General features: G+C 38.5%; 1 protein-coding gene and 1 long non-coding RNA gene across 3 annotated transcripts in view; one reads left to right on the top strand and one right to left on the bottom strand.

Annotated features, from left to right (window-relative positions):
- Positions 1–15,267, top strand: part of LOC137490126 (uncharacterized) — a 58,285-nt gene extending 43,018 nt beyond the window's left edge. Inside the window, exons 4-8 of one of the 2 annotated variants that reach the window (XR_011009492.2) lie at positions 10,272–10,358; positions 10,465–12,623; positions 12,944–13,007; positions 13,294–13,420; positions 14,360–15,267. This is a non-coding gene — a long non-coding RNA (uncharacterized lncRNA). Of the gene's footprint in view, positions 1–10,271; positions 10,359–10,464; positions 12,624–12,943; positions 13,008–13,293; positions 13,421–14,359 lie in introns of those variants that run through there. The other variant, XR_012401002.1, reaches the window with a different exon arrangement.
- A 936-nt stretch (positions 15,268–16,203) lies between these two features.
- Positions 16,204–23,563, bottom strand: LOC141381205 (uncharacterized). Its single transcript, XM_073944526.1, has 2 exons — positions 21,296–23,563; positions 16,204–20,179 (listed from the first exon to the last, which is right to left on the bottom strand). The coding sequence occupies exons 1-2, from the start codon at positions 21,819–21,821 to the stop codon at positions 19,371–19,373; spliced, it is 1,335 nt and encodes a 444-aa protein (XP_073800627.1). The 5' UTR covers positions 21,822–23,563; the 3' UTR covers positions 16,204–19,370.
- Between the last annotated feature and the right edge of the window lie 2,989 nt (positions 23,564–26,552).

Below are 26,552 nucleotides of genomic sequence, written 5' to 3'. Positions count from 1 at the left end.
ATTTTTAAAACGCTCGGCTTTCGGGACTCGAAACTCTGTCTTTCAACCTTTCTTTATGTTCAGACTTTTCAAGTTTGATATGAAAAGCACAACCCCGGCTCATTGTGGAAACGTAGCCCCGCGGACGTTTCTGCGGACCGCGAGATACATCCCAGGAGGTACGTATTCGAGCAGTCTTTGTTTTCGCGGATCCGCGAGAGGCTGCTGTGCGCGCTTTTTTGCATCTCGGGCGCCTCTCTGGAGCGCGCGCCGTTCGCGCCCGCGCTGTTCTTGCGCGAAAAGCCCTCCTCTTCCTCCTCCTCCTTCCCTAAACCCAAGCGACGGTTTGCAAAAGCCGTCTAGAAAAAAAAAAAAAAAAGCAAAAGCCCTTGTCTTCGATTTCGACCGCGTTTTCGGATCCCGCCGCGTTCTCGCCCTTATATTTTGGATTCTGTTTTTCATCTTACCTGATTTCTGGAACCGCTGTTCCCCGGACTCGATCCCGGTCGTCGTCCCCGCGTCCGGCTCCTCCTTCTCCGGGGCCTTTGCTCCACTCAGAGGCGAGCCGTCGGCCGGCGAGCGCGAAGAGGAGGAGCGGAGCGGCGCCACACCGCCCCACAGCGTTCCCTCGGAAAAAACTAAACGCGGCTGTACGTACCTCCGGCCACGTAAATCGTTGTCTTCAGAAACGTCCGCGGGGCTCCGTTTCCAGAATGAGCTTGGGTTGGAAAGCAAACTCCAGAGGACACGTTGGGTAAATCCTCAAAGGGAGCAGTGTACTTTATAAACTCATTTGCATCACCCTGGCTACGTTGTTTCACTATTAAAAATTAAATGAAAACATGATATAAGAAACTGCCTATTTCTTTTTCATATTAAATTAACAGACCGCAAAAATGTTGAGGCATAGTTTAGCTACATATTTATATGAACGTCATCTTCCCTGTAAGCATATTTATAACAAAATATAGCCTACAACATAACTGCCTCCTTTCGTTTTCATTAAAAAATACTAACCATACCCTCTCTTTCGCTGAATATCAGTTTTAATAATCAAAAATTACCATTATATTAAAGTATAACAAGCAATACGTTTATACATTATAGAATCAGCAAACGTGGTTACATGAATTAATATATTAACTTAATTTAAATTAATATTTGCACTCAGCCAAAACACGTTACCTGAGAACAAGTAAGAGATTCAAAACACTACTAGGTAGAGACAAGATAAATTAAATATTACGTTTAACAACTATAGTAAGATGAAATCCAGCCCAAGATCCTTGATGAACTGTCCGATCTGCGCTGCTCTCATCTGGGGAGGTGTGCTCAAAGCATCTGCTGACTGCCTGGGCGCATGCTAGAGTGTGTGTGGTCACATGATGTCCATTTTCCGCTGTGTAGTGTGGATGGAGATCTTTTCAGAAACGCTAGGTGAAATGCCAGTGTGGATGTGGATCGTTTTCATTCTATAATGCCGCTTTAAAACTAAAATGTTTTAGTGTAAACAAGACCTTAGTGTAAATGAGCTGCAGCTTCAGTGCAGAAAGCAAACATTACACAGCAATACATCTGGGAGAATAAATTGAGCTAATGCTATTTAGAAATGGGCTTGCTATTCTTTTGGTATTGTGTTAAAAACCAAACAAAACTCTACATGGTTGACGTTCCAGAGCTCAATCAAATGGGTGTAGTTTTCCTTCTGTAAACCAAGAATGAATGTCACCTTGCTTGAGATGGAGCTTCAATACAGGATCTTGGACAAGTTTCAATGGACGGCTCCCTGGTAGCACAACATACGCTGTGTGTCAGTATTACTGTGCAAACAAACTGGATGAAAACGCATTTATCTTCTCCAAACAGAGACACACTTTTCTCTCTAGAATGCCGCCAAGCAAAATGAGCGGTAACAAAACAGCAGTAGTGTGATCACTTCAGAAAAACAGTTATTTGACTCAACATGAAGTCGAACGTGACCTTTTTATTTCCTTGCATGTCTTCTTGTGAACAATTAATTGGTGCATGTGATTCCTAAGAAATGGTAGTTGTAATCTTTGATCATAATGTTCTTTCTCGCTCTTCTTCCGAAGCTCCTTTTCTAGATAGTGTCAACCAGTTGGCCAAGAAAAACAATTAGGACATTGTTTTTAGCAATTCCACATTGACTGCTTGATCTGACTGCATTCTTGTGTGTAATGCTCATTTCTCAAAATCCTGTCCATTGTGGGTTATTTAATATGAATATATACATTTTATTGTGGATGTATGCAGTATAAAATAAATGATATGATTTGCAAACATTTCTAGAAGCAAAAGTTAGGGATACACTAATTAGCATTATGATCAGGCTACACAGAGAAAACATGTTAGTCCATGATGGTATATTTTGCTATAGGTTTTAAATGCTGAAACTGCTAATTTAATTTCTTTCTTGCATACTTTAAAGGTGTGGTCCAGAGTGTATTTTTAAGGCTTGGTTGTTGGTGTTATAAGATGCAAAGCAATGTGTGCTCATGCTTCATATTTAAAAACAAAATCAAGTTATTTTTTCATATATCTTACTTTTTTATACACAGCTACTCAGCTAATGTACAAATGAATGTCTTATTTCCTACACTGTAAAACCCAACAGTCAACTTTATCAACTGAAATGAGTGGTTAACTCAAAATTGACTGAAAGTACACTGCAAAAAAAATGATTTTCTTACTTTGATTTTTTGTCTTGTTTCTAGTCCAAATGTCTGAAAATTCCTAAATCAAGAAGAATTTTCTAGACAAGAAAAACATATTTTCATTTTTTGAGAAATAATATGCCAATAATAAATGAGTTTTTCCTTAAAACAAGCAAACTAATCTGCCAATGGGGTAAGCAAAATAATCTTACGTCAAAAGAAAAAAACAAGATTATTTTGCTTACCCCATTGGCAGATTAGTTTGCTTGTTTTAAGGAAAAACTCACTTATTATTGGCATATTATTTCTCAAAACAAGAAAATATGTTTTGCTTGTCTAGAAATTGCCTCTTGATATAAGAAATTTTAGATATTTAGACTAGAAAAAAGACAAAAAATCTAAGCAAGAAAATCATTTTTTGCAGTGTAAATTCTACTCATTTAAAAAGAGTTATGAACTATGTTGAAGGTAATGAGTTAATTATGGCATATTTTTAATAGTTGCCAATTAAGGGTTTAAAGCAACATGCTGGGTTTAAGAATAAAGCTGCTTTTGATCTGTTTGGAGAAGTTATTCAAGTATTGATTGATAGATTAAAATTTTTTTTGCCCTAAAACTGACAGTTGTATTAAGAAATTATTGAATTATTTAAAGAACGTGAACATGAAGTATACTATAGGGTTCAATGCCAAAAATGGGGGCAATAACAGTTGCTCTCTATCCATGTTGACGATCAAGGCACACGATGCAAACACACATGACAACTTTTCACTGACAGAATTGTGAGTGCAAACTGAGTGCAGTGGACTCTCTGTAGCAAGGTGAAGACAGGGAACTAAATGACAATTACTGCCTTTGATGGTCCAAAGCAGGCCAGTATTTGCATGCATAATATGGTTGTGTATGCTTGTGAAGGGCTGGCAGTCTTTAGGGATGTTTTGCATGTGACACATGTGCTGCTTTGTATTGCCGTTGGAAACGGGTAATACATTGTTGTTCAAAAAAACCTTTATCAATTTCATGAAGGGGAAGCAGGCTGAGACATCTTAACAGTTGTGCAATGAATTGATCCAGATAAAAATAGCGTTCAGAGATAAATGTCCGCACCATGAAATACTATTATGGTACAAAATAATGGTTGCATTCAGCAAAATAACTTTTTTGGGGGGGTCCTAAATAATAAGGAAAATCCTAAAAGTTTAGAGTACTTGGTAATTAAACCAAGCATGTTATTGAGTAAACCTTAGTGGTATTACCTATAATTATAACAGCAAGTTTGGCATTTATTATAAACCAATACAGTTCCAAATGCTTAAATAACCTAAAATATTATTTATTGAAAACGAGTGATGGTTAAGTATTGCTAAATTTTGAGAATTACACAAAATGAAAACTACTCTAGGTGCATACAGTTTCCCCCGTTTCTCTCTCCACATGGCATTTCCCAACATGTTTTTATGGCATCTCTCCTGCTCAATCACTGCAAAGACACAGGTGTTGGTCATTTTCTAACTGAATTACTTACAATTTGACAATGCCCACTTCTGACAATTGTTATTATATTATATTATATTATATTATATTATATTATATTATATTATATTATATTATCATTCATTCTTTTTCTTTTCGGCTTAGACCCTTTATTAATCTTCACCGCAGTAGAATGAACGGCCAACTTATCCAGCATATGTTTTACGCAGCAGATGCCCTTCCAGCTGCAACTCATCTCTAGGAAACATCCATACACATTCATTCACACACATACACTGGGGGAAACCCGAGCACCCGGAGGAATCCCATGCGAACACAGCAAAAACATGCAAACTCCACACAGAAACGCCAACTGACCCAGCCGAGGCTAAAACCAGCGACCTTCTTGCTGTGAGGCGACAGCACTACCTACTGCGTCATCGTGTTGCCCCTATATTATATTATATTATATTATATTATATTATATTATATTATATTATATTATATTATATTATATTATATTATATTATATTATATACAAAAACTGCCATCTCAACATTAAAAAACATGATTTAACTTTTTGAATCAAACGTTCTCTATCTGATTTCAGTAGTTTAACCACATCGACTCAAGGTGAAAGATCCTGAGACATCTGTCATCACTAATGTTGTTTTTACACCATTTGTAGAGATCACATCCTGGGCAAATGGTGATCAGTTGCAGAACGGGAATAGATGGGGGTCAGTGAGAACAAACACAGAACATACAGATCACTGTTAAGAAAAAAGAGCCATTTTATTTACGCGACTTAATCAACTGTGAGTGTAGGATGTTTTAGTTTCATAAAAATGTTTTATTGACTCAATATGAAGTCAAACTTCGCATATTTATTTCCCTGCATGTTCCTGGTTTTATTAGTGAATGTTATTCCAAAGAAAGTCCAGGTTGCCTGGGGATCATTCCAACTCTGTTGAGTCCAAAATGCTGCATGTCACTGCTATGTTGCAATAAAAAAAAAATTCTTTGATGTCCCTCTTCATTTTTTTTATTAAAACATTATTCAAATGAATAGTTCATCCAAAAAAAGAAAATTTCCTGATCATCCCCAGGCCATCCATAATGTGTTTGACATTCTTTCTTAAGCCAAAAAGAAATAAAAGTGTTGGAGAAAAACATTCCAGGATTAGCACAAAAATGGAAACCATCTTTTGACCATTCGAAATCCACATTTAGGCAGCTTCAGCATAATCTACATGACTTTTGCAAACAACTAACTACAAAGTAGCTCTGTGTTGCTCTGTTAATGTGACATGCATTTTCTTCACCCGAAGAAAGTTATAGACTGCATCCAAAGCTTTACATTATCACTAATATATTAAACTTGGGGGAAAGCTGAATACCAGAGTATCTGAATTCAGAATACCAATAAAAAGAGTTCAAACGGGACCACTTTGGCAAGTTAAGCTGTCTTTTGGCAGTATCATTTTATAATGGAGATTCTCTGTGTATTAACTATTTGCAGGAATATACAAAAGCTTCAGCACCGTTAACCTCCCATAACAATAAGCTGAGTGAAACATACATTAAAGGGAACAAACGTAATGTCTTGAATGAAACTGTGATGAATTGCCGTAGCTTTTGATGAAGACTGACAGCTAGGACTTGAAGCCTTAGTAGTCTGACACAAAAAAGATGACATCCAGATAGTGCACAATACTGTACTGTACTTGAAACTTATAGATGGGATGGAGAGCGCGTAGCAAGTAGTTTGAGCATACATACTAAGCTGTGTTGACACATTGACTCGTCAGCTGATATGATGGCATTGCCCGTCTGACCTGACTGAACTATTTCTGATTGATTATTGATTAGGCAAAAGATAACAACATAACTCATTGTTTCTGATTAGATTTTAACTGGTAAGGTTGCATGATAATCACAACATGGTAAACACAGTGATGTATGTACAGATTACATTCCTGCAAGACACACTCAAAATACAGTACATTGAGCACACTTTTTTAAAAACATAAGCTAACTAAAAAATGTTATTTTAGACAGAGCAATACGCATCTTCAATTGTTAAATCCTAAAGCCTCTTAAGCATTTTCTTTCAAAGTTAATTTAATAATTAATCATTTGAATTATTTTTTTTTATAACTACATTTCTAAATTCATTTTTGCAGTCCCACTTTATATTAAGTGGCCTTAACTAGGTATTTACATCACAAAAATAAGTACATTGTACTTACTGTGTTCATAATGTATTGAAGAAACACTTCTGGTGCTCTTGAGGTGGAATACAGTAAGGTTAGGGACAGGTTTGGTGGTATGCATAAAGGTGTGCTATGGTGTAAGGGTGGTCAACAATCTAATTATAGATGTAATTACAGAAATTAATTACAGATGTAGTTACATAAATTACAGGTATTTAATCAGTCTTAAGTACAATCTAAAAAACGTGATTCAGGCGTGATTTTTTACCTATAAAATAAAAAAAGGGGTTTTGTGGTAATTCCTAGAGTTTCTTTTGAGATATCTCTCTCTCTCTCTCTCTCTCTCTCTCTCTCTCTCTCTCTCTCTCTCTCTCTATATATATATATATATATATATATATATATATATATATATATATATATATATATATATATATATATATATATATATATATATATATATATTTATTTATTTATTTATATAAAAATATCATTAAAAAAAAGCTTCTTTATTTTGGTCTCTTGTCAAGACAAGATCTAAAACAGATCTAAAACGGTAGATTATTCCAAAGGAAGGTTGTATAACTCTTATTTTTATCCACAATCTTACTTTCTCTCTCTCAGATTTCACTCCCCGGAGCATCTGACATTATGTACCTCACATATGACATTGTGAATTGTCATAAAAATCGTCAATGGCAGGGAAGCATCTTATCTCGATAATTGCAGGGAAAGAGTTAAAAAAAACATTTATCGATTTGACACACATCCTAATACGAGTCATACATGTAAAGCACAAATAATGTCCTTCAAATTGGTCACATCCAGTAGCTGTCAACCTTGGACCATCTCCATCATAAGCTTTTCTGCAAAATCCCATCTTTGCAATGACTTCACATGTAAATCTCTCACGCTTCCTCCACGTCTGCTTACTGCACAAGCTGCAAAATAGGGTGAGTTTTCATTTTTCGAGAGACACTCAAACAAATACATTGAAATAAAATTTCGTTAAATTAAAAATTTAGCATGATCATAAAGAATTGCGACTTTTTGTTGATTTTGCGTTGGATTGAGCAATCACAAAATTGGGTAGTTACACAAAAAGTTGATTGTAATAAATGTTAATTTTAGTGTAAGTACAGTACATAATATAAAGGGACCTTTTTTCTTACAAATGACAACATGGAAGGTTCAATTACTAAAAACGTCTAACAAAATAAATGAAAACAATTAAAATCTTGACTAAAAATCAAGGATCCTACTCTCTATTTCCTCTATATAATGTTCAACTCAACTTCTTTGCATGTATGTCTATACAGTATGTGCAGATGGAAATGAATGAATCTTACACCTGGTGGGGTGCACAGGGGGGATTCTTGTGCAAGTCTGTGCAGCACTCCAGGCCTGAAAACAATGAATTGGCCTCCTGCTCTAGTGTGGCCTTGAAGTCAGTGAGCCAGCTGCCAAATTGTGTCATGTGCACTGCTCCAGCATGTTTATTATCTCATGGAAATCCCAGACCTCAGTGCCACACACACACACACACACACACACACACACACACACACACACACACACACACACACACACACACTCACTATATCTATCTATCTTACTACATCAGAAGGATCTAATATTACTTCCAATTGTTGTGCCAGTGACTCTTCTCATTTCATTCTACTTGACATACCACTTTCTCATAATGTGCGAGGAGAAATCTCCAAGCTGGCACAGGGCTCTGTTGTGGGCTCCTGTCTGACAAAATAAAAACGTGTGCATTGAGATCAGTAATATTAGCAAGAGAGGCATTGAGGACTACACAGCTGAAAGATTTCAAAGAGCAGGCAGCATAAACAAAGGGTGAGAGACGGGCCAAACAATAATCGACTCTTAGGAATGTGTGTCTTTATAGATAGATGACAGCTGAGTATGTGAATGAAACAGGGGCTGACCGGCGGGATTTGTGCGGAGCTAAAAAACCAAGACATAAGTCAATACCAGACAACTTAATTGTATCACAAAATACAATCTCAATTCAAAAAACATTTATGCTTTAACCCTTACTAAAGTCAACCATGGTTATATTGAAGTAAAAATGTAGTGTTTGTGAGTCTAAATGCTTTAGTTTAAAGTAAAGCAAACAAAAAATCAAACATTTAAAGGGTACCTATGATGAAAATCAGCGGCTGCAGATTCACTAATGGACTACAAATCTGCTATTAAATGGACTACAAGTCCAAGCATGCACCACACACACCGGTTCCTGATCCAGATTGATTACAAACTTGCACAGCTGAAACTGCTTAAGCACTTATTGATTGGACTATTTATACACAGACTATTTATACACACACACACACACACACGCACACACACGCGCGCACACACACACACACACACACACACACACACACACACACAGACACAGAGACAGAGACATGTGTGTGAGTCTTGTTGTTACCTATACACATTACAAAGCGTTTCTCCTTGCCATGCTCTGCCGTGTTTTATTTTTTGCCTTTTTTATTGTTTTCTGATGCTAGCCACCTTGACCAACCTCTTTGATTGTTTTTGACTTCTCTTTTGGATTGTACGCATAATACTGTTTGCTCCAGGGATAGACCCTTGCCTGCCTGACCATTCCTTGTATAATAAAGACTTTGCAATTGGATCCACACCTATGTCACATCTGTATTGTTACAGAAAACTCAGCAATGTCTCCGTGTGTGTACTGTATAAATAGTTCATGTAATGAATGCTTAAGCAGCTTCAGCTGTGCGAGTTTGTAATCAATCTGGATCAGGAACCGATGTGTGTGGTGCATTCTGGGAGCTGTAGTCCATATAATAGCAGATTTGCAGTCCGTTAGCGATCTGCAGCCTCTATAATCATATCACTCACATATATTATTTGACGATATTGGTGACTTCACCCAAAAATTTACTTATTTATTTATCTTTCCAAAACTGCTTCCTGACTGTCAAAGAGCTAGTTCAACCAAAAATGAAAATCCTGTCATCATTTACTTATCCTTCACTAGTTCAAAACTTATTTGAGCTTCTTTCTTTTGTTGAATACAAGATATTTTGAGGAAAAAAATCCTGGTTGCTGGCACCCATTGACTTCTATTGTATTTCTTTTACTAAAAAAAAATAAAGATTCCCAGCAACAATCTTCTTTTTTGTTCAACAAAATTAGGCAATTTTCATTTTTTGGCTGAACTATCCCTTTAAAAGTTCTCCTAACATTGACTTGCATTTTATGAATTACCAAGAACCAGAGTTTCAGCTATTAAGCTATACAATTTCACCCGCTTCGAATGCTATCACTCCATTGAATGGGCGTTATCAGTGGTTATCAGCTGATTTATATGGGCCAGTAGGGGATTTCTGTACCAACTAGTAGGCTCAGAAACCTGTTATCATCCATCCACATGGTTAATCAGCTATACTAATAGAGAAGACTCCAGATCTGTTTTTACATTACTGTGACGATTGGGTTTAGAATTAACCATGTAAATTGATGATAACAGCCCTCTGAGCCTACCAGTTGGTGCAGAAGGCCCCTACTGGCCCATATCTATCAGCTGATAACCACTGATAACGCTGATTCAATCGAGTGATAACAATCAATTCGGCTGACAATACATTAATTTATTTTCCTTCCGCTTAGGCTGTATTTTGGAGGTTGCCACAGCAGAATGAACCGCCAACTATTCCAACAAATGTTTTTTTGCATCAAATGCTCCTCTAGTCACAACCCAATACTGGGAAAATATTGCACAATAATAATGTCAAATATTATGTGTTCAGGTATATTCCACACTTTATCCACTCACACACACACACACACACACACACACACACACATTTTAATGGATTATTGGACTGTTTTGCTGAACTGGTCTGTATTGTACCTTTTTTATCAGTGAAGGCCAGTTCCAGCTCACTGGCGGTCCTTTCAATCTAACAAATCTCCTGCAGGGTCTGCAGACAGAGCCCAAGAACAAATTGTGGTGGGTATGCTGTCATATTCTGCCACTCTGTTTTAGTGTGACTCAAGTGCTCCAGACGGACTATGTGGGCTGATGTTTCTGTCTGACTCTCTCTTTCTCTTTCCAGCGCTATGGACACAAATGAGGAATGGCAAGATTAGCACATTTGTAGTGAGTGAATCCAATCATTGTGATGGCTGGTGATGCCAGCGAGCCACTCCCTCTAGGCAGCAAACTGGCACTCTGAGTCACTGCAACAATGCACATTTGCATTCTCGCTTTCCTCTTTGCTTCGCCAGCACTTTATAAAACTCACTGACCCAGGGTTTGAGATTTGTTTAATCCTGTTAATCTTTCGGTCCACTGGGAGAAATGCATCAAATTTGGTTAATTATGCATCTTCTAGTTTATTAATAAAATAATGTTGTTTTTCTTGCTGTGATAGCTGTTTTCACTGGACATTCACATATACATACTCTGTTCAGAGGAATTTGATGTCCAATAAAAAACCCATTATGACTAAGAATCATTACTCTGAAGATCACTATAAACTATAAAACTACAATAGCATCCAAACCAACATATGATAACATATGCCGCATAAATCTTCCATTTTAAATGCTCATACTCTTTAAACAAAGATAGATTTGGATTGGCTGTCAATAAAGTAAAGTCAAGTAATGTAATGTGTATTTATATAGTGCATTTATTGTGTAAGGCCATAGACCCAAAACGCTTTACAATTATGAGGGGGGCCTCTCCACACCAAAACCAGTGTGCAGCATCCACTTGGATGTTACAATGGCAGCCACAGGACAACGACACCGGTGCGCTCATCATACACCAACTATTGGATGATCGGGAAGCCATGATGGTTAAGGGCCCATGGAAGAAATTTGGCAAGCACACCGGGGCTACACACCTACTCTTTACTAGAAGTGTCATAGGATTTTTAATGACCACAGGGATTCAGGACCTTGGTTTAACGTCTCGTCCGAAAAACAGTGCTCACTGACAGTATAGCGTCCCCTTCAATATACTGGGGCATTAGGACTCATATGACCACAGGTTAAGCGCCCCCTGCTGGCCTCTCTAACACCTCATCCAGTATTTTTATCAGTCAATCCACTGAATCATTATAGTTTTGATGTGGATTCTCCTATTCTTTTACATGTAGAATGATTTCAAAAATATAATTGTTTCATGTGCACTAAATAGTGCACTATATGGCATCAGTCTTTTTTTCAACAACTCTTTGCCCTACAATTATTCACTATAATTTACATCCGCAGAAAACTCACTGGAAATTGTATTTAAAAATCCTTAAATTCTTGTAATATGTGTTTCTACACTCGTGTGGGTTCCTGTCAGTAGTTACTTCAAGGTCCAGTGCTTGGACCTCTTCACTTCTCCATCTACTCTGCACATCATCACTCATATCTGTCATTCAGAGGCATGCATTTTTTATCACTATCAGCTATGCTGATGCCACTCAACTCTACCTCTCTTTCCAGCCTGATGATCTGACTCTAGCTGCTTGCATCTCCACATGTCTGACAGACATTCCTTGCTACACTAAGGGTCATCAACTTCAATCCTGCCAAAACTGAACGGCTTGTGATTTGGGGCAACTCAGTGCTTCATCAAAACTTCTCCATCTACAATATGTAGACACATCAAACATATCAATTTCCAGGACAGCGAGGAATATGGCTGCATCCGAAACCGTATACTTCCATACTATATAGTACGCTAAAACCAGTATGCGAGCCGAGTAGTATGTCCGAAATCATAGAATTCGAAAATCAGTAGGCAAGAAGTACCCGGATGACTTACTACTTCCGGCGAGATTCTGAAGTGCCCATGCACGCTACCCAGCCGGCACACGACCGACCTTCAACGTTGAAATATGGTTGAAATAAGGTCAGATGTGTTTTGAACGTTGAAATAATGTTGATATAACGTTTAATGTTGAACGGTTGAAAAACAGCCTGCATATGACAAGGCTTCAACGTTGAAATGTGGTTGAAAATACGTCAGTTGTTGCTTTAATGTTGAAACAATGTTGAATGATAAATGGTTGAAAAAAGTTACAGAAATCCTTGTACAAATCAACGTTGACATTTTTTTAACATGATCTGTATGTTGAATTAACGTCATGGCTTCACCCAACATTCAACATGTTTGGTTACCATGGTATCGGAGGACTCGGCGCACGCGGCCACGCGCAGCGCTTCACTTCACTTAATTACGAACACCTGACCTGCAGTGCAGCAGAATTCAGAGGTAAGCGTGTTTTTAGATGCTTTAATGTTTTATAATGTTTGAGGTGTAGTGTTTCGAATTTTAAAGCATTTAAAACTTTCCAGTTTGGTTTTTAGTCTTGTTAGCGCTCCGGTGACGCAGCAGCTAACCTCGAGGTAATGTCACATGTTTAACGTTAGTCTAAAGCGTTTTTATGACAAATTTAGAGCGATAAACTCCAAACGCAGTTTAAAGTTACTGAGCAACCTTATAAAACAATCCTTTTATACGCTGTATCATTAGTGTTATTATTACAAAGTGAACTGCTGTCGTTTCACTGTTGTTGTTGTTTTTGCTTTTAGACATGTAACGTACTCCAGAGACGCACTAACTTGCACAGCATTGAATGGAAAAGGCTTTGTCCATGTAAGTTTACTTTACCTTTAACTAAGCTATCTGTTAAATCTTCTTGGTGCTTTGGTTGGTAATATTCTCTTTCTAATCTGTTTGTTTATTGATTGTTAGGCTATGTTGTGATATTAGCCTATTGTTATATTGATATTATTATTGTGAAATCATGTTGTGATGTTATACTATGTGACCGTATTGGGGAACAAATATGTATTTAGTGAGAAATTAATGCTTAAATTACACTTTGTATAGTAGCAGATAAGAGGTGTAATGGGTTTTAACTTTCTGGGTTTTCTGGAAGGTCCAGTTGAGGGGCATCAAGAACACGCAGATGGCCTAAACCTGTGTCAGCCTGGACAGACTGCAGTTCTGCTACTCCACGCCAAGGCTTTTGTATGGATGTCTGACTACTACTGTGTTCTCTAAAGGTATTACTGGAGCAAAACAACAGCACCTGTTACAGTGAAATTTGTATTCATAAAAATAGTGATACATGTGTAGCAGGTCCAGTACATGTGATGTCATTGAGAAGTTGTTTTTATTAAATGTCATTAAAACAAATAAATAAACATGCTATTTAAATAAATCTAAATATTAAAAACTTGAGGATTAAGATGAGAAATGAAATGCATCATCTGTCTTGCAAAAAGGGTCTAATTAAGAATTCTGGTGTTTTCCAACTGAAAGAGATAGTTCTCCCAAAAATGAAAATTTACTCACATTTTACTCCCCAAATGGTTTAAAACCATTATGAGTTTATTTTGTTGAACACAAAAGATGCTATTCTGAAAAAAACTAAAAACCTGTAAACATTGATAGTAGATGGTTATAGATTTCCAGCTTTCTTCAAAATATCTTCTTTTGTGTTCAACGTGGTCAGTAAATGACGACAGAATACAAATTTTGAACTATCCCTTTAATTCTCTGTCCTACATGCAGACTTTTGCACAAGTGCTACTCCTTCTAGAGTTTTTCTCAACCCGGATGTCTAAAAAGCTTTAAACAGCTTTTACAGTACATGTAATGGTTTACAACAACTTGTAATTATTAGATGTGTTGAATGTTTCATGATTCTTTACTGCAGCCTTTGTTTAAAAAAAAAAAAAAAAAAAAAGTAATTTTTTTGAGAATCTGAAATTTGAATTCTGGAAATGCTGGCACCGCCGGTGGCGAAGGGCTTCCTGACGATATCACACCTAATTCTTCACTTCTCTTAGTTAGGAATATTCAGATGGATGAGTCAAAATTATTGAGTGTGACAATATTATAGGACAAATTCGGATTCAATTAAAAATAAATATTTGAATTTCACTTTGTATAATAGCAGATACCAACTTAGTTGTAACCTCGTATTTCATTTATTGCAGGTTTTCTGGAAGCTCCATTTGAGGGCATCAAGGACATACTGATGGCCTGAACCAGTGTCAGCCTAGACAGACAGAGATCTTTTGCAGTTCTGCTACACAAGACCAAACTCTCTGCTTTTGTATGGATGTCTGACTAGTACGGTGTTCTCTAAAGGTATAACTGGAGCAAAACAACAGCATCCGTTACAGTGAAATTTGTGTTTATAAAAGATAGTTATATGTGTAACAGGTCCAGTACATTTGTCATAAAGGTTAAATCACAGTAAGTACTGTAGAACTGTATAACTGTATAACTTGTTTGCCTTTGCCACAACAGGTCATGGTGTGTGCTTACTGCTCGTAGTAAACACACGCTGATTAGATGCGGGAGAGATATACGCAAACACATTTGTATTTACTGTTTTGTTTTGCCTCACTAAAGTGTTGTTGGAGCTTGGTATGTGCACAGTTGAAATCACTGAAGTCACATGGAACGTTTTGACAATGTGTTTTGTGCCTTATCTGGACAATGACCATCTTGGGACCATTGCTGTCTGTAGAGGATGAGGAGCATTTAATTTAAAATATTTTAGTTTGTGTTCTGAAGATTAACAGGTCCCTGGGATGACACAAGTAATTAATGACAGAACCTATATGAACGCTTAATGTGACATGTAATAGTGAAATAGTGGTCCTACATTCACAAATGTGAGCCATTATTATAAGACCCCTGTGAACATGCAATTTTTATGATACTAATAATAACGGAATAACAAATTGCTATTACTGTTGTGTTTGTGAGAGAGAATCAAATCATATATTCTACACATTTTCTTGATGATTTACTAAAATATTTGTCTACATGTTCCACTGTCACAGGTGCTCAGTTTTGCTGCAGTAATGCTAAACACAATAGATGTACTTTATGCAAAAAAAACAAACAAAAAAAAACTACTAAATATTTAGCATGCAGACCTGCAAAGTGAAGGAGCAATGTCAGGTTTATAGATTATAGCAGCAGTTTTCACTATTGTGAAAGTGAAGCCATTCATTCACAATGAATTGGAATAGAAAACCTCATTATTGATTTTGTAGGAAACTCACCTGGTGTTTGAGAAATAAATATGTATTTAACTGCTAGACTGATGTAGATGTTTTAGTGTTTTACACTTGATTGTCCCCAGTGCCATCTTTTACCTCAAGTGTTTCTCTCAACCTATAAAACCTCAAACAGATGTTATGTATTTCACTTGTGATTCTTAGTTGTGAGTGATGTTTTTTATTTTTATTTTTTTACTGCAGCCACTTTAAAAATGGGTATTTTGTAAACTTTGTAAACAGAATTGTATTTTGCAGACTGTGATGGTTGAAGCGTAGTTTAGTTACTTAGTTTAATTAAGTTAGTATCTGTCTTTCTGAAGATGGTAACACTTTACAATAAGGTTGTATTAGTAAGTGTTAATGTATTTACTAACATGAACAAAGAACAATGAAGCATCTTTCGTATAAAGAAAGTACAGTTCATGTCAGCTCAGATCATTAATGTTACCAAGCATGCATTTTGATTTTAATAGCATCGGGACATATTTCAATTAATTAATTGATTAATAAATGCTGTACAAGTATTTGTTCTTTGTTCATGTTAGTAAACATTAACTAACTTTAATTCATGAAACCTAATTAAAAAGTGACTATTTAATTGTATGCCTTTTTCTGTATTTGAGTGTACAGCATGTATAGTAACCTGCATGGTTTTAATGAACTATGTATGCTGTAAATGTTTAGAATAAATGAAATAATGAGGTGTGTATTAAATAAATTGATACACAGGCCAAGTTTTGTATTTGTGTTGTGTATTTTTTATTAGTAAAAATTAGTTTGCTATATTTATGCACTTTGCATACCTTTCATCGAAAGGTAATTCAACGTTGATCCAACCATAGACCTGACGTTGATTCAACGTTGAATCACCATTGAAATGCCGGCTGGGTACGCTATCCCATAATACCCCGTGAGAGAATTCATGAATGGAAGCAAAAAGCTTAGAATGACCAAGATGCAACACTCTAGTGTAATTTGGGAAACCAAATACACTAGAAGGCGTGGCGGCCATTTTGGAATGAAAATTCTAATTGAACAACAGCATATTATAAGTCTGTAAAATAAACTGTTAAAAGTGCTGATGATTGTGATAATAAGTGTTGTATTGTCGTCTTTCAGGTTGTATCTCAGCTTTAATACGCTTTTTAAATAGGTAAATAAAAAACAAAGCAGCAGCTTGCCATTGCAAAAGTAATGAGATCCAATGGACGGCCGATCACTTTCACTCCAAAATGGCGGAATCCAGGGCTGTTGCTGGGCGCTGCTGTTGCAATGGAACGTTCTATTGAGTGTCGCCTCTTGGTCATTCTAAGCTCTTTGATAGAAATGAGGCGACGCAACTGACGCAGGTAGGTCACGTGACCATGACAAAATGGCGGATGTAGTACGTCCGAATTCCATTCATACTTTTTACATTCATACTGTATAGAACAGGGATGGGCAAACTTGATCCTCGAGGGCCGGTGTCCCTGCAGAGTTTTGTTCCAACACTAGTCAAACACACCTGAACATGCTAATCAGTGTCTTTACGATCACAAGAAATCTATAAGCAGGTGTGTTTGATTAGGGTTGGAGCTAAACTGTGCAGGACACCGGCCCTCCAGGACCGAGTTTGCCCACCCCTGGTATAGAACGTACTTTTCTAACGGCCGAGTAGTACGTTTAAATTCAAATGCAGTACCTACTGAGTAGTAGGTGGTTTCGGACGCAGCCTATGAATTGTTGGTGATCAGTTGATCAGCTGAACTTCATAGACTGCATTGTTATCTGCTTGTTAAGTGTCATGTCATGCGGAGCGGCTTCTGGGTTCAAGAGCTCTATTCAACTGAATGGGAAGATTCATGAAATGGTCATAATAAAAGTTTACAAAGCGATTTAATACTTTCAAAAGTCACGATTGCAATATATATGCCCGTGCCTAATATCCAATGGCCAGAAAGTGATTCGTTGTTTTATAAATTGTTAAAATTTTGGTTTTGTTATGCAGCAAGCCAGGGATTGTTGTGTGCACTATGACTTTATGTAAAATTAACTTTAATGTGTGATAGGAATAAAAAGTGATCATAAACGAATGATTTCTCCACTCAAATGAATGGCCGCTTGGACCCGGAAACAGTATTACATACGTCACAAACACGTCACCACTTAACAAGCAGATTCCATTGTAATATAGGGTTCGAGTATTTTGCGTGACTCACTCTCAAAGTAAATAAAATAAATCACCGGAGACGGCTTGTGAAACGTGACCTGTCTTTACTTCTTTTCACCAGTCAGCGCTTACAAATGTAACAACCAACCTGGCATTCAGCCAATCAGAATGTACAAAGATGAAGATCCAAGTAAATCTAACATTTCGAACAGTAACGCAGATTCCACACTTTAACTACCATCTATCTGAACATATTTTTAATCTTACATTTCTTTTTCCACCCACTTAAGAAACGTCCTCGTTTCTTTTGAGTTACAAAATTAAAGAAAAACAGAAGAAAAGAAAAAGAAAGAAACTACCTGTTAAAGTAGCTTTTTAGAGTCCCTTATGTCAAAAGATAATCTCTTAAATATCCAGGTAGTTTAACTGGACGCCGGCCTAGACATGTCATTTGAGCTGAACTTGAACTCTGATTAGGTGTGGACGTAACACTGGCTGGGTCCACTGAGGAAGAAGGCACTTGAAGAGGAAGGGGTGCCTGTGGGAGGATTTGGTCTTCTGACGTTAAGTTAGGTGTGCACCGTGCAAATTGTGGTGGTTTGAAAGGTAACGCACCTGATAGAGCGGTCAAGGATGGGGAAGGATACGAAGCAGAGAGGGTAGTTTGCTGCGGTTTTTGAGGAACTGGTGCACAATATGGTCTCAGTCGGTTGTAATGAACAATTTGACATTTTTCTGGATCATCCAGAAGATAGTGGATTTTGTATGTGACACCCACATCCCTCTCTGACTCCAAACATTCCACAATTTCAAAGGGTCCTTTCCAGTGAGGTGTAAGTTTCTGTCTTACTGTGGTTGGGTCATGCAGCCAAACAAGATCTCCCTCTTGATATGGGGTAAAATTTAGATTCCTATCATAATGTCGCTTCTGTTGATGATAGGCATGTTCACTGTTTTGGGCAACAGCTGTAAATACATCTTCAAGTTTACTGATCATATCTACAGCATACTCAGGGACTGACTTGGTTGGAGATTGCGGTGAACTCTTTGGCAACAGTAAATTAGCTGGCAATCTGGCTTCCCGACCATGTGTCAGGAAAAAGGGAGTAAAGCCGGTCGATGAATGGGGACTGGTATTATATGCTAATGCTACCTGTCTGAGATAATCATCCCATTCTCCTTGCTGTTGCTGCAAAATCTTCGTCAACTGGTCAATAAGAGTTCTATTGAAACGCTCAACCATACCATCACATTGTGGATGGTAGGGGCTAGTCCTGGTCTTCTGAATGCCCACCAGTTGACAGAGATTTTGAATTAGCTCAGATTCAAATTGTCGCCCTTGATCTGTGTGTAAGACCTCTGGAATTCCATGTTCACAGACAAAATTTTCAAACAGACACTTTGCCACTGTGGTAGCCCTCTGGTCAGAAATAGCATAAAGATTAACATATTTCGAAAAATAGTCTTGCACAACAAGAACATATCGATTTCCGTGACTTGTAACAGGAAGTTCAAGAATGTCCGCAGCCACTTTCTGAAAAGGTGCAGTTGCTGTTATTGTTTTCATAGGTGCTTTTTGACGAGGAATTGGGGTGCGTCGGGCATCACAAGGAACGCATTTCTTACACCACTCATATATGTCCCGGGACATGAAAGGCCAGAAGCAGAGCTGTTGTGCCTGTTTCACAACTTTTTCTGCTGACAGATGTCCAGCAATGGGATTGCCATGGAGAGATTGAAGGACTTGTTTCCTTAAAGTTTGAGGTACAATGACCTGACAAGTCACAGACTTCGTACTTGAATTGACATTTCTCGACAGAGAAGACCATTAAGTAGCGTGAGCCTTGTGAATTCTTTCCAGAAAATCCTCTCCTCCTGTGACCGTTTGCTTATCTTTCTGTATGGTGGCCTTAACCCCTTTAGTTTCCAACTTATTACTTCCTTTAAAACTGGATCCTGTTTTTGGTGCTCTATAAAACTTGATTCAGAAGTAGCCAGTTGTAGCATAAGAGATGGAGTTCTCTCCATCTCTTGATTCACACAGGCAGATAAGGTTGGTGAAACATGGGTTATACTGACTGATGGACCCAAGACTTTGGATCCCTGTGCAGCAGATAAGTAACCACTGTCAGATTTAGATACTGGAGAGCCAACATTAGCCTCACCTGAAGACGAGGCTGGGATTTCCATAGCTGAATCCGATGCTTGACGACGTGATAGGGCGTCAGCATTTGCATGTTTTAGTCCTTTTCGGTGTATGACCGTCCATTCAAATGGATCCAATTCAAGGGCCCAGCGGGCTCTTCTCCCAGTGCGATCGCTGTCAATTGGTATTTTCCTTAACCCCATGAGAGGTTTGTGGTACGTAATGATGAAGAAATGCTGCTTATACAGATAGTGGCGGAAATGTCTCACAGCCCACACAATGGCCCAGAGTTCCCTATCATACGTGGACCACTTCCTTTCAGCTTTTGTGAGGACATGACTGGCATATGCGATCACTGTTTCTTGAGTCCCCTTTTCCTGGGCTAAAACAGCTCCAATAGCAGATGCAGAGGCATCTGTGTACAGAAGAAACGGTTGATGAAAATCTGGGAAAGAAACAATAGGTGGGTGAGATAGGGCATGTTTCAAATAGGTAAATGCCTCATTACATTCAGCTGTCCAACTGAATCTAGCATTTTTTTCTGTCAATTTATGGAGAGGGACTGCATGCTGAGCAAAATCTTTTATAAATTTCCTATAGTAAGAGCATAATCCCAAAAATGACCTCACTTCAGTAGGTGAGCGTGGTACAGGCCAATCTTGGACACTCTGAACATTCCTTGGATCAGGTTTTATCCCGTCTTTAGATACAATGTGGCCCAAGAACTGAACCTCCCTTTTGGCAAGAGAGCATTTGGAGGGATTGAGTTTTAACCCACAGGACTTGAATCTGGTGAACACTTCCTCCAATTGCTGGAGGTGATCATTAAATGTCTTACTGAAAATAAGGACATCGTCCAAATACACCAAGCATGTTTTCCATGGCAGACCACGAAGCACCATTTCCATCAACCTTTGAAAGGTTGCTGGAGCATTTGTCAAACCCATCGGCATAACTTTAAAATGGTACAGCCCATCACCTGTGGTGAATGCGGTTTTTTCACGATCTTCTTTTGCCAGTTCCACTTGCCAATAACCATGCTGAAGGTCTATTGTGGAGAACCAAGCAGATCCTGACAAAGCATCCAAAGCATCATCAACTCTAGGTAGAGGATGAGAGTCTTTCACGGTTACTGAATTTAACTTCCTGTAATCTAAGCAAAATCGCCATGTTCCATCCCTTTTACGCACCAACACTACAGGCGCTGCCCATGGGCTATAGCTTTCTTCAATGACATCTGCTTTTAAAAGTTTTGTCACTTGTTGCTGTATTTCTTGTCTTTGTTCAGGAGTAACACGGTAAGGCCTTTGTTTGATTGGCAGGGCTTCCCCCGTCCGAATTCGATGTTTAATCATGCCTGTTCTCCCTCTGTCATCAGAATCCTTACTAAAAATATCACAGTACTTAGTCAACAGCGCTGTTAGGGATTCAACTTGGGATGCCGACAGATCTGAATTATCAATGGATACAGAGGGGGTAGCGGCCGAAGGATCAGATAGAATATTACAACATTCTCCCTCCAAAACTGTTGAGTCAAGAGCAGAAAGAAATTGAAACTCACCCAGGTGCTGGCCTGCATGGATTTCGATGTCTTCCTCTGTGGTATTCAAAACCCGCACTGTAGTCAGACCATTTCGAACCTCGCTGAGGGTGTGTGCAACAGCCACATTACTAGCCGTGTTGGGTTCCAGGACACCTGTGTAGGCTGTTGGCACAGGAGAAACAGCTGTTGCTCCCGCAACACATGCTGTGATAACCGTTTCACTCCATGGCGGTAGTTTGGTAGATGCAAGCACAGAAACATTACAACAGGCTGCAGCTTCATGACCTGTAGAGAGCAAGGGAAGCTCAAAATTCCATAAGGACATTTTCTCATTTGTCACATCAATCAGAGCATGATGCTTTTGTAAGAAGTCCCAGCCCAAAATAATAGGATGGTGTGCACCCCTAACGACCTGGAAATCATGCTGCAGTAACTCTGTGCCAAGTCTCATGCCCAAAACTAAAACTCCTAAAGTGTCCAGACATTGTCCAGTGACAGAGCGTGCAAGCACCATGGAAGTTTTTATGGGGCGTTTTCTCAACATGGGATGAGAATTTCGAAAGTCTTCCCCAACAATAGAAATAGTAGAGCCAGTGTCCACAAGAGCAGAGACCTCAACTCCTTCCACAATTGCCAAAATATTTGCTGACACTTTGTTGGGACTTTGTATGTGCTCATAGTTTTTACTAACTGTAAAATCGGTGTGAGGCAGGGAGGTTGAAGCTGATGTTTGCCCCTCAACATCAGCTAGTGGAAGTTTCCCTGTTGTTTGTATGGGTGTTGGCTGTCAGGGGACTGAAAGCGTACAACGCGTCGGCTCTGGGGGCTCTCATCTCTACTCCACCGACGAACTGGGCTAGGGCTGCGAGCCCGTCTATATTCGTCATTACGATACCTGCGGTCTGAAAAGTTCGAAGCCCTTTCTGATGAGTAATAAGGTCTAACTTTGTCACCTCCCCATGAGTTGTCACTGTCCCCTGTCATTGTGCGACGCCAATCAGTTGACACTGCAGCATCCTTTCGCCAGCTCTTAGATGAATGAGCATTATCAGACTGATGTTGTGGATTATGATATGTTGGTGAAGGGCTACGTGTCACTCTAGGCTGTTGCTTTACTGAAGGAATTTTGTTTCTCTCCCAGAATTCCAAACAGTGTGTGAGATGAGCATTTTTCTCTTGTAGCTGGCGTACATCATTTTTCAGTTCATTCACAGTTATTGTTAATTGCTCCACAGCCTGAAGTAACTTTCCCTCAGTATGATGAGACTGCACAGCGGCCACTTGATTTTGATTTTGTGTAGACTGAATTGACCCTGCATGAAGTTGCATAGCTGCACGGGCCCGTTCACAGCGACATGCAACTATAAGGGCTTGATCCATATCTGTTGCACCTTGTTCATGAATTTTTGCTTGCAAAGCTGGGTCCAATCCAGCCACAAAACGTCTAAACTTTTCACCTTCCTGGGCAATAATATCATAGTCAGGAAAAGCCTCTAGGACAAGACGAGTAATATCAGCGCTGAATACTTCTAAACTTTCACCAATTTTCCGAGGGCGAGCATTCACATGAGTTTGGAAAAATGGCAATGACTGTTGAAGCCCAAAAACATGCTTTAGTCTCTCTGTCACTGTGTTGTAGTTAGTCTTTACAGGAGTTGGAAGGCTGTCCCAATACAAAAAGGCAGCATCAGATAGCCGTGTTGGCAACACGGATGATAACATGTTCATCAAATCTGTTCCTTGTGGTGTCATTGCTCTAACAGCCACTTCAAAACGACGAGCCCAACTAGAAAATGATTCAGTGCCATCCCCTTTAAATGCAGCTGGAAGTTCAATGTGTAAATTGCCTGCCACAAAAGGTGCCAGTGGCTGCTGGTTTACGCTGCCACTAGCACTGGATGAACTAGAGGATGAATTGGCAGAAGAGCTGGCAGCAGCAGCAGCAGCAGCAGACTCAGGCTCAGACATACTTTCTGTTCATTTGTTTGTATCTCACCCTTGTGTGGCAAGTCGTGTGGTTGTTCTTCCGAATATTTACACAATTATCACTTCATAAATCCGGTGACACAATCGGAGAGCAAAGTCCAAATGGTGCCAATTTCGCGGCAGTCAAGTTAATAAAACTCCGCGAAAAGCGCCAAAAATGCAAAAATAACCCAGCTGCCACCAAATGTAATATAGGGTTCGAGTATTTTGCGTGACTCACTCTCAAAGTAAATAAAATAAATCACCGGAGACGGCTTGTGAAACGTGACCTGTCTTTACTTCTTTTCACCAGTCAGCGCTTACAAATGTAACAACCAACCTGGCATTCAGCCAATCAGAATGTACAAAGATGAAGATCCAAGTAAATCTAACATTTCGAACAGTAACGCAGATTCCACACTTTAACTACCATCTATCTGAACATATTTTTAATCTTACACCATTACTTCCATTAATTACCTGGTCCTGCAGATCAATATATTGGAGCATGTTACAAAACTCCTTGCGCCAGGTTCTTGTTGCAAGTCCAATGCTTTATTGATAAGCGTTCCAGTCAGTACAACAATATTAAACTTCTGCAACTGATCCAAAATAATAATGGGAATCATAAAGAGTGGGGATATTGTTCACGATAAAGTTATCTGTCATAAAGAGCTCCAAAATTGCAGTTTGTTGCTTTGCGCAGTGAGCAATAACTGTCCTAAAATTAGTTCTGAGATCAGTCTTAATCAATTGTATATGTAACTCACGAAACATGCTTAAGAATGGCTCTTAGTTCCTTTAGGAGAACTTCAAATAAAACAAAGAGACTTCAAAATGCACGACACATAATAGACATACATGACATTATCCGACTTTTGAGTTTAAGTTAAATATACAAATGCATTTAAACTTTTATTTCATAAAATCATGTTAAACCAACTCAGTTGCATTTAATTGTGTAAATAGTGTTGCTAATAGTAAATACATTTGCTAAACAGACTTATCGGATGGAAATCCTGCTCTTAAATATGTTCATCTAATGAGTTATGTTTTATGAGTGTATACGGTGCATTCTCAGCATCCAAACTCATTCATTTTTGCTCACTTTTTGCTGATATAGGCATGCATTATATAGGGATTGGTGAATAGTTAAACACGTGAGCAGCTTCTGATACCCTTTAATCTTTTAGTTAGTAATATGGTTAATGTTCTTGTTGTGAATGGGCCTTAAAATGAATACTCTCTTTCCAAGTATGGTCATTGCTGTAATTAACTTTCACACACACTTAAAAGGCAACAAAACACTGAATGTACATTCAATGAATGATAATGTGTCACAGCAAAGACCGGTTCCTCTCAAGCATTCCTTCAAATAAATTGGATTAAATGAACACTTGGCAGAAATCCTGGATCATCCGTGACACATCTACCGCTCCGCTTGGAATCATCAAGGCGCTTTATTGAACAGAAGTCAAGTTGTTCTAGTATAACAAGTGTGGGCTGTGTATGTCAAATCCACCACTGTCCATATCACTATCTGGAAGTGCTGTAGATCAACAGGGATGTCACAAGAGGACACTTGTTAGCGTGTGTTGAACATGTCTCTGGCCCTTCAGGATGAGTGTGTGTCATGGATATGGTTTTGTACATCCTCCGCTCTCCTGGAGTGCTCGCCGATCGCCCTCGTGTTCATTGAAGTGGGCTCTACAATCCTTTGTCCTGGCCTTTAAATGTGGAGTATGGCCAAGTTTTGAAGAGCAACATCTAATCCCACAGACACGACTGCTCGCGCTAGCCTTGTAGGCTAATCTGCGCAGGAGAGCGAGTGGGCCTGAAGGAACTGGAGCAGATTTAAGTCTTTGTCTTTGGGGTCTGGAAGAAAGACCCATCACATGGGGGCTTAACTCGGTTTCTCCACTGTGATTTATAGAGGCTTCTTCTCAAAGGGCTGAGGAAAAGCATCTTTTACATGCAGCAACTTAAATAAGATGAATTCTTTGCTTAAATAAATAAATGATGTTAGAGTAAATAAAGGCAACAAAGTGGCTTAGTGGCTAGCACTGTCACCTTACAGCAAAAAAGTTGTTGGTTCGAGTCCCGGCTGGGTCAGTTGGCATTTCTGTGTGGAGTTTGCAAGTTCTCTTTTTTTCGCAAGGGTTTCCACGTGGTGATAAGTTGGTGGTTCATTCTGCTGTGGTGACCCCTGATGAATAAAGGGAGTAAGCCGAAGAAAAACTGAATGAATGAATGAATGAATGAATGAATTAAATAAATTTTATACATCATCTCAATTAATTAATTTTCCTTTAGCTTAGGCCATTATTTGTGAGTGGTCACCACAGTGGAATTAACCACCAACTATTCCAGCATATGTTTTATGCAGTGGAGACCCTTCCAGCCACAACCCAGTACTGGGAAAATACCATATCTCTCCCCTTTGTATTTATTTATCACTTTCATTCATTCATTTTCATTCATTAATCTCTAATTCAGAGGTCACCGCAGTGGAATGAACCACCAACTATTCCAGCATATGTTTTATGCAGTAGATACCCTTCCAGCCACAACCTGGTACTGGGAAAATACCGTATCTTCTCCCTTTTTATTTATTTATCACTTTCATTCATTCATTTTCATTCATTAATCTCTAATTCAGTTACCGCAGTGGAATGAACCACCAACTATTCCAGCATATGTTTTAGGCATCAAATGCCCTTCCAGCTGCAAAAAAACCTTAGTGTTTGTAAAACAATGCTTAGCACATTAAGCTTGTTGATCAGGCATTTATTTTTAATTTTAATTTTATTTATGTATTTTTACATATTGTGTGCTTATGTTTTATTTTAGGAAGTTTTCTGTATTATTAACTATAAAAGCTAAGTAAAAAAATATATATTTACTAAGAATGGGAAGCAGGGAAATTATTTCGGGAAACTTAATTGATGTCAAAACGTGTGTCACTTGAACATTTGAACCTGGTTGAGGAGATAGTTTTTTTATGAATATAAAGTAATGTAATTAGTATAGATCAGTGTTTCTCAACCACGTTTATGGAGGAACACCAGCTCTGCTCATTTTCTATGTCTCCCTAATTAAATTCACCTTATTCGGATGATCAGCTCATTAGCAGAGACTATAAGACCAGTAATGGGTGTGACAAACAAAGGAGACATCCAAAACTTGCAGTGTTGGTGGTCTTCTATAGGATATAGTTGAGGAACAGAATTATAAAAAGATAGTGTAACACAAAGGTGCTGGACTACGGGGAGCCACATGCAGTACTTTATTTACAAAATTAGTCAGGCAG

This window comes from Danio rerio, chromosome 3 (assembly GCF_049306965.1).
Source record: "Danio rerio strain Tuebingen ecotype United States chromosome 3, GRCz12tu, whole genome shotgun sequence".
NCBI classification, from domain to species: domain Eukaryota; kingdom Metazoa; phylum Chordata; class Actinopteri; order Cypriniformes; family Danionidae; genus Danio; species Danio rerio.
The sequence above is the reverse complement of the archived record's forward strand: the minus strand, read 5'-3'. Positions and strand labels throughout refer to the sequence as shown.

Coding starts and splice junctions, on each gene's coding strand:
- LOC141381205 (XM_073944526.1), bottom strand. CDS start 21,821: ATGTTGAGAAAACGCCCCATAAAAACTTCCATGGTGCTTGCACGCTCT. Junction 20,180..21,295: donor CCATGCAGGCCAGCACCTGG/GTGAGTTTCAAT, acceptor TTTCTTTCCCAG/ATTTTCATCAACCGTTTCTT.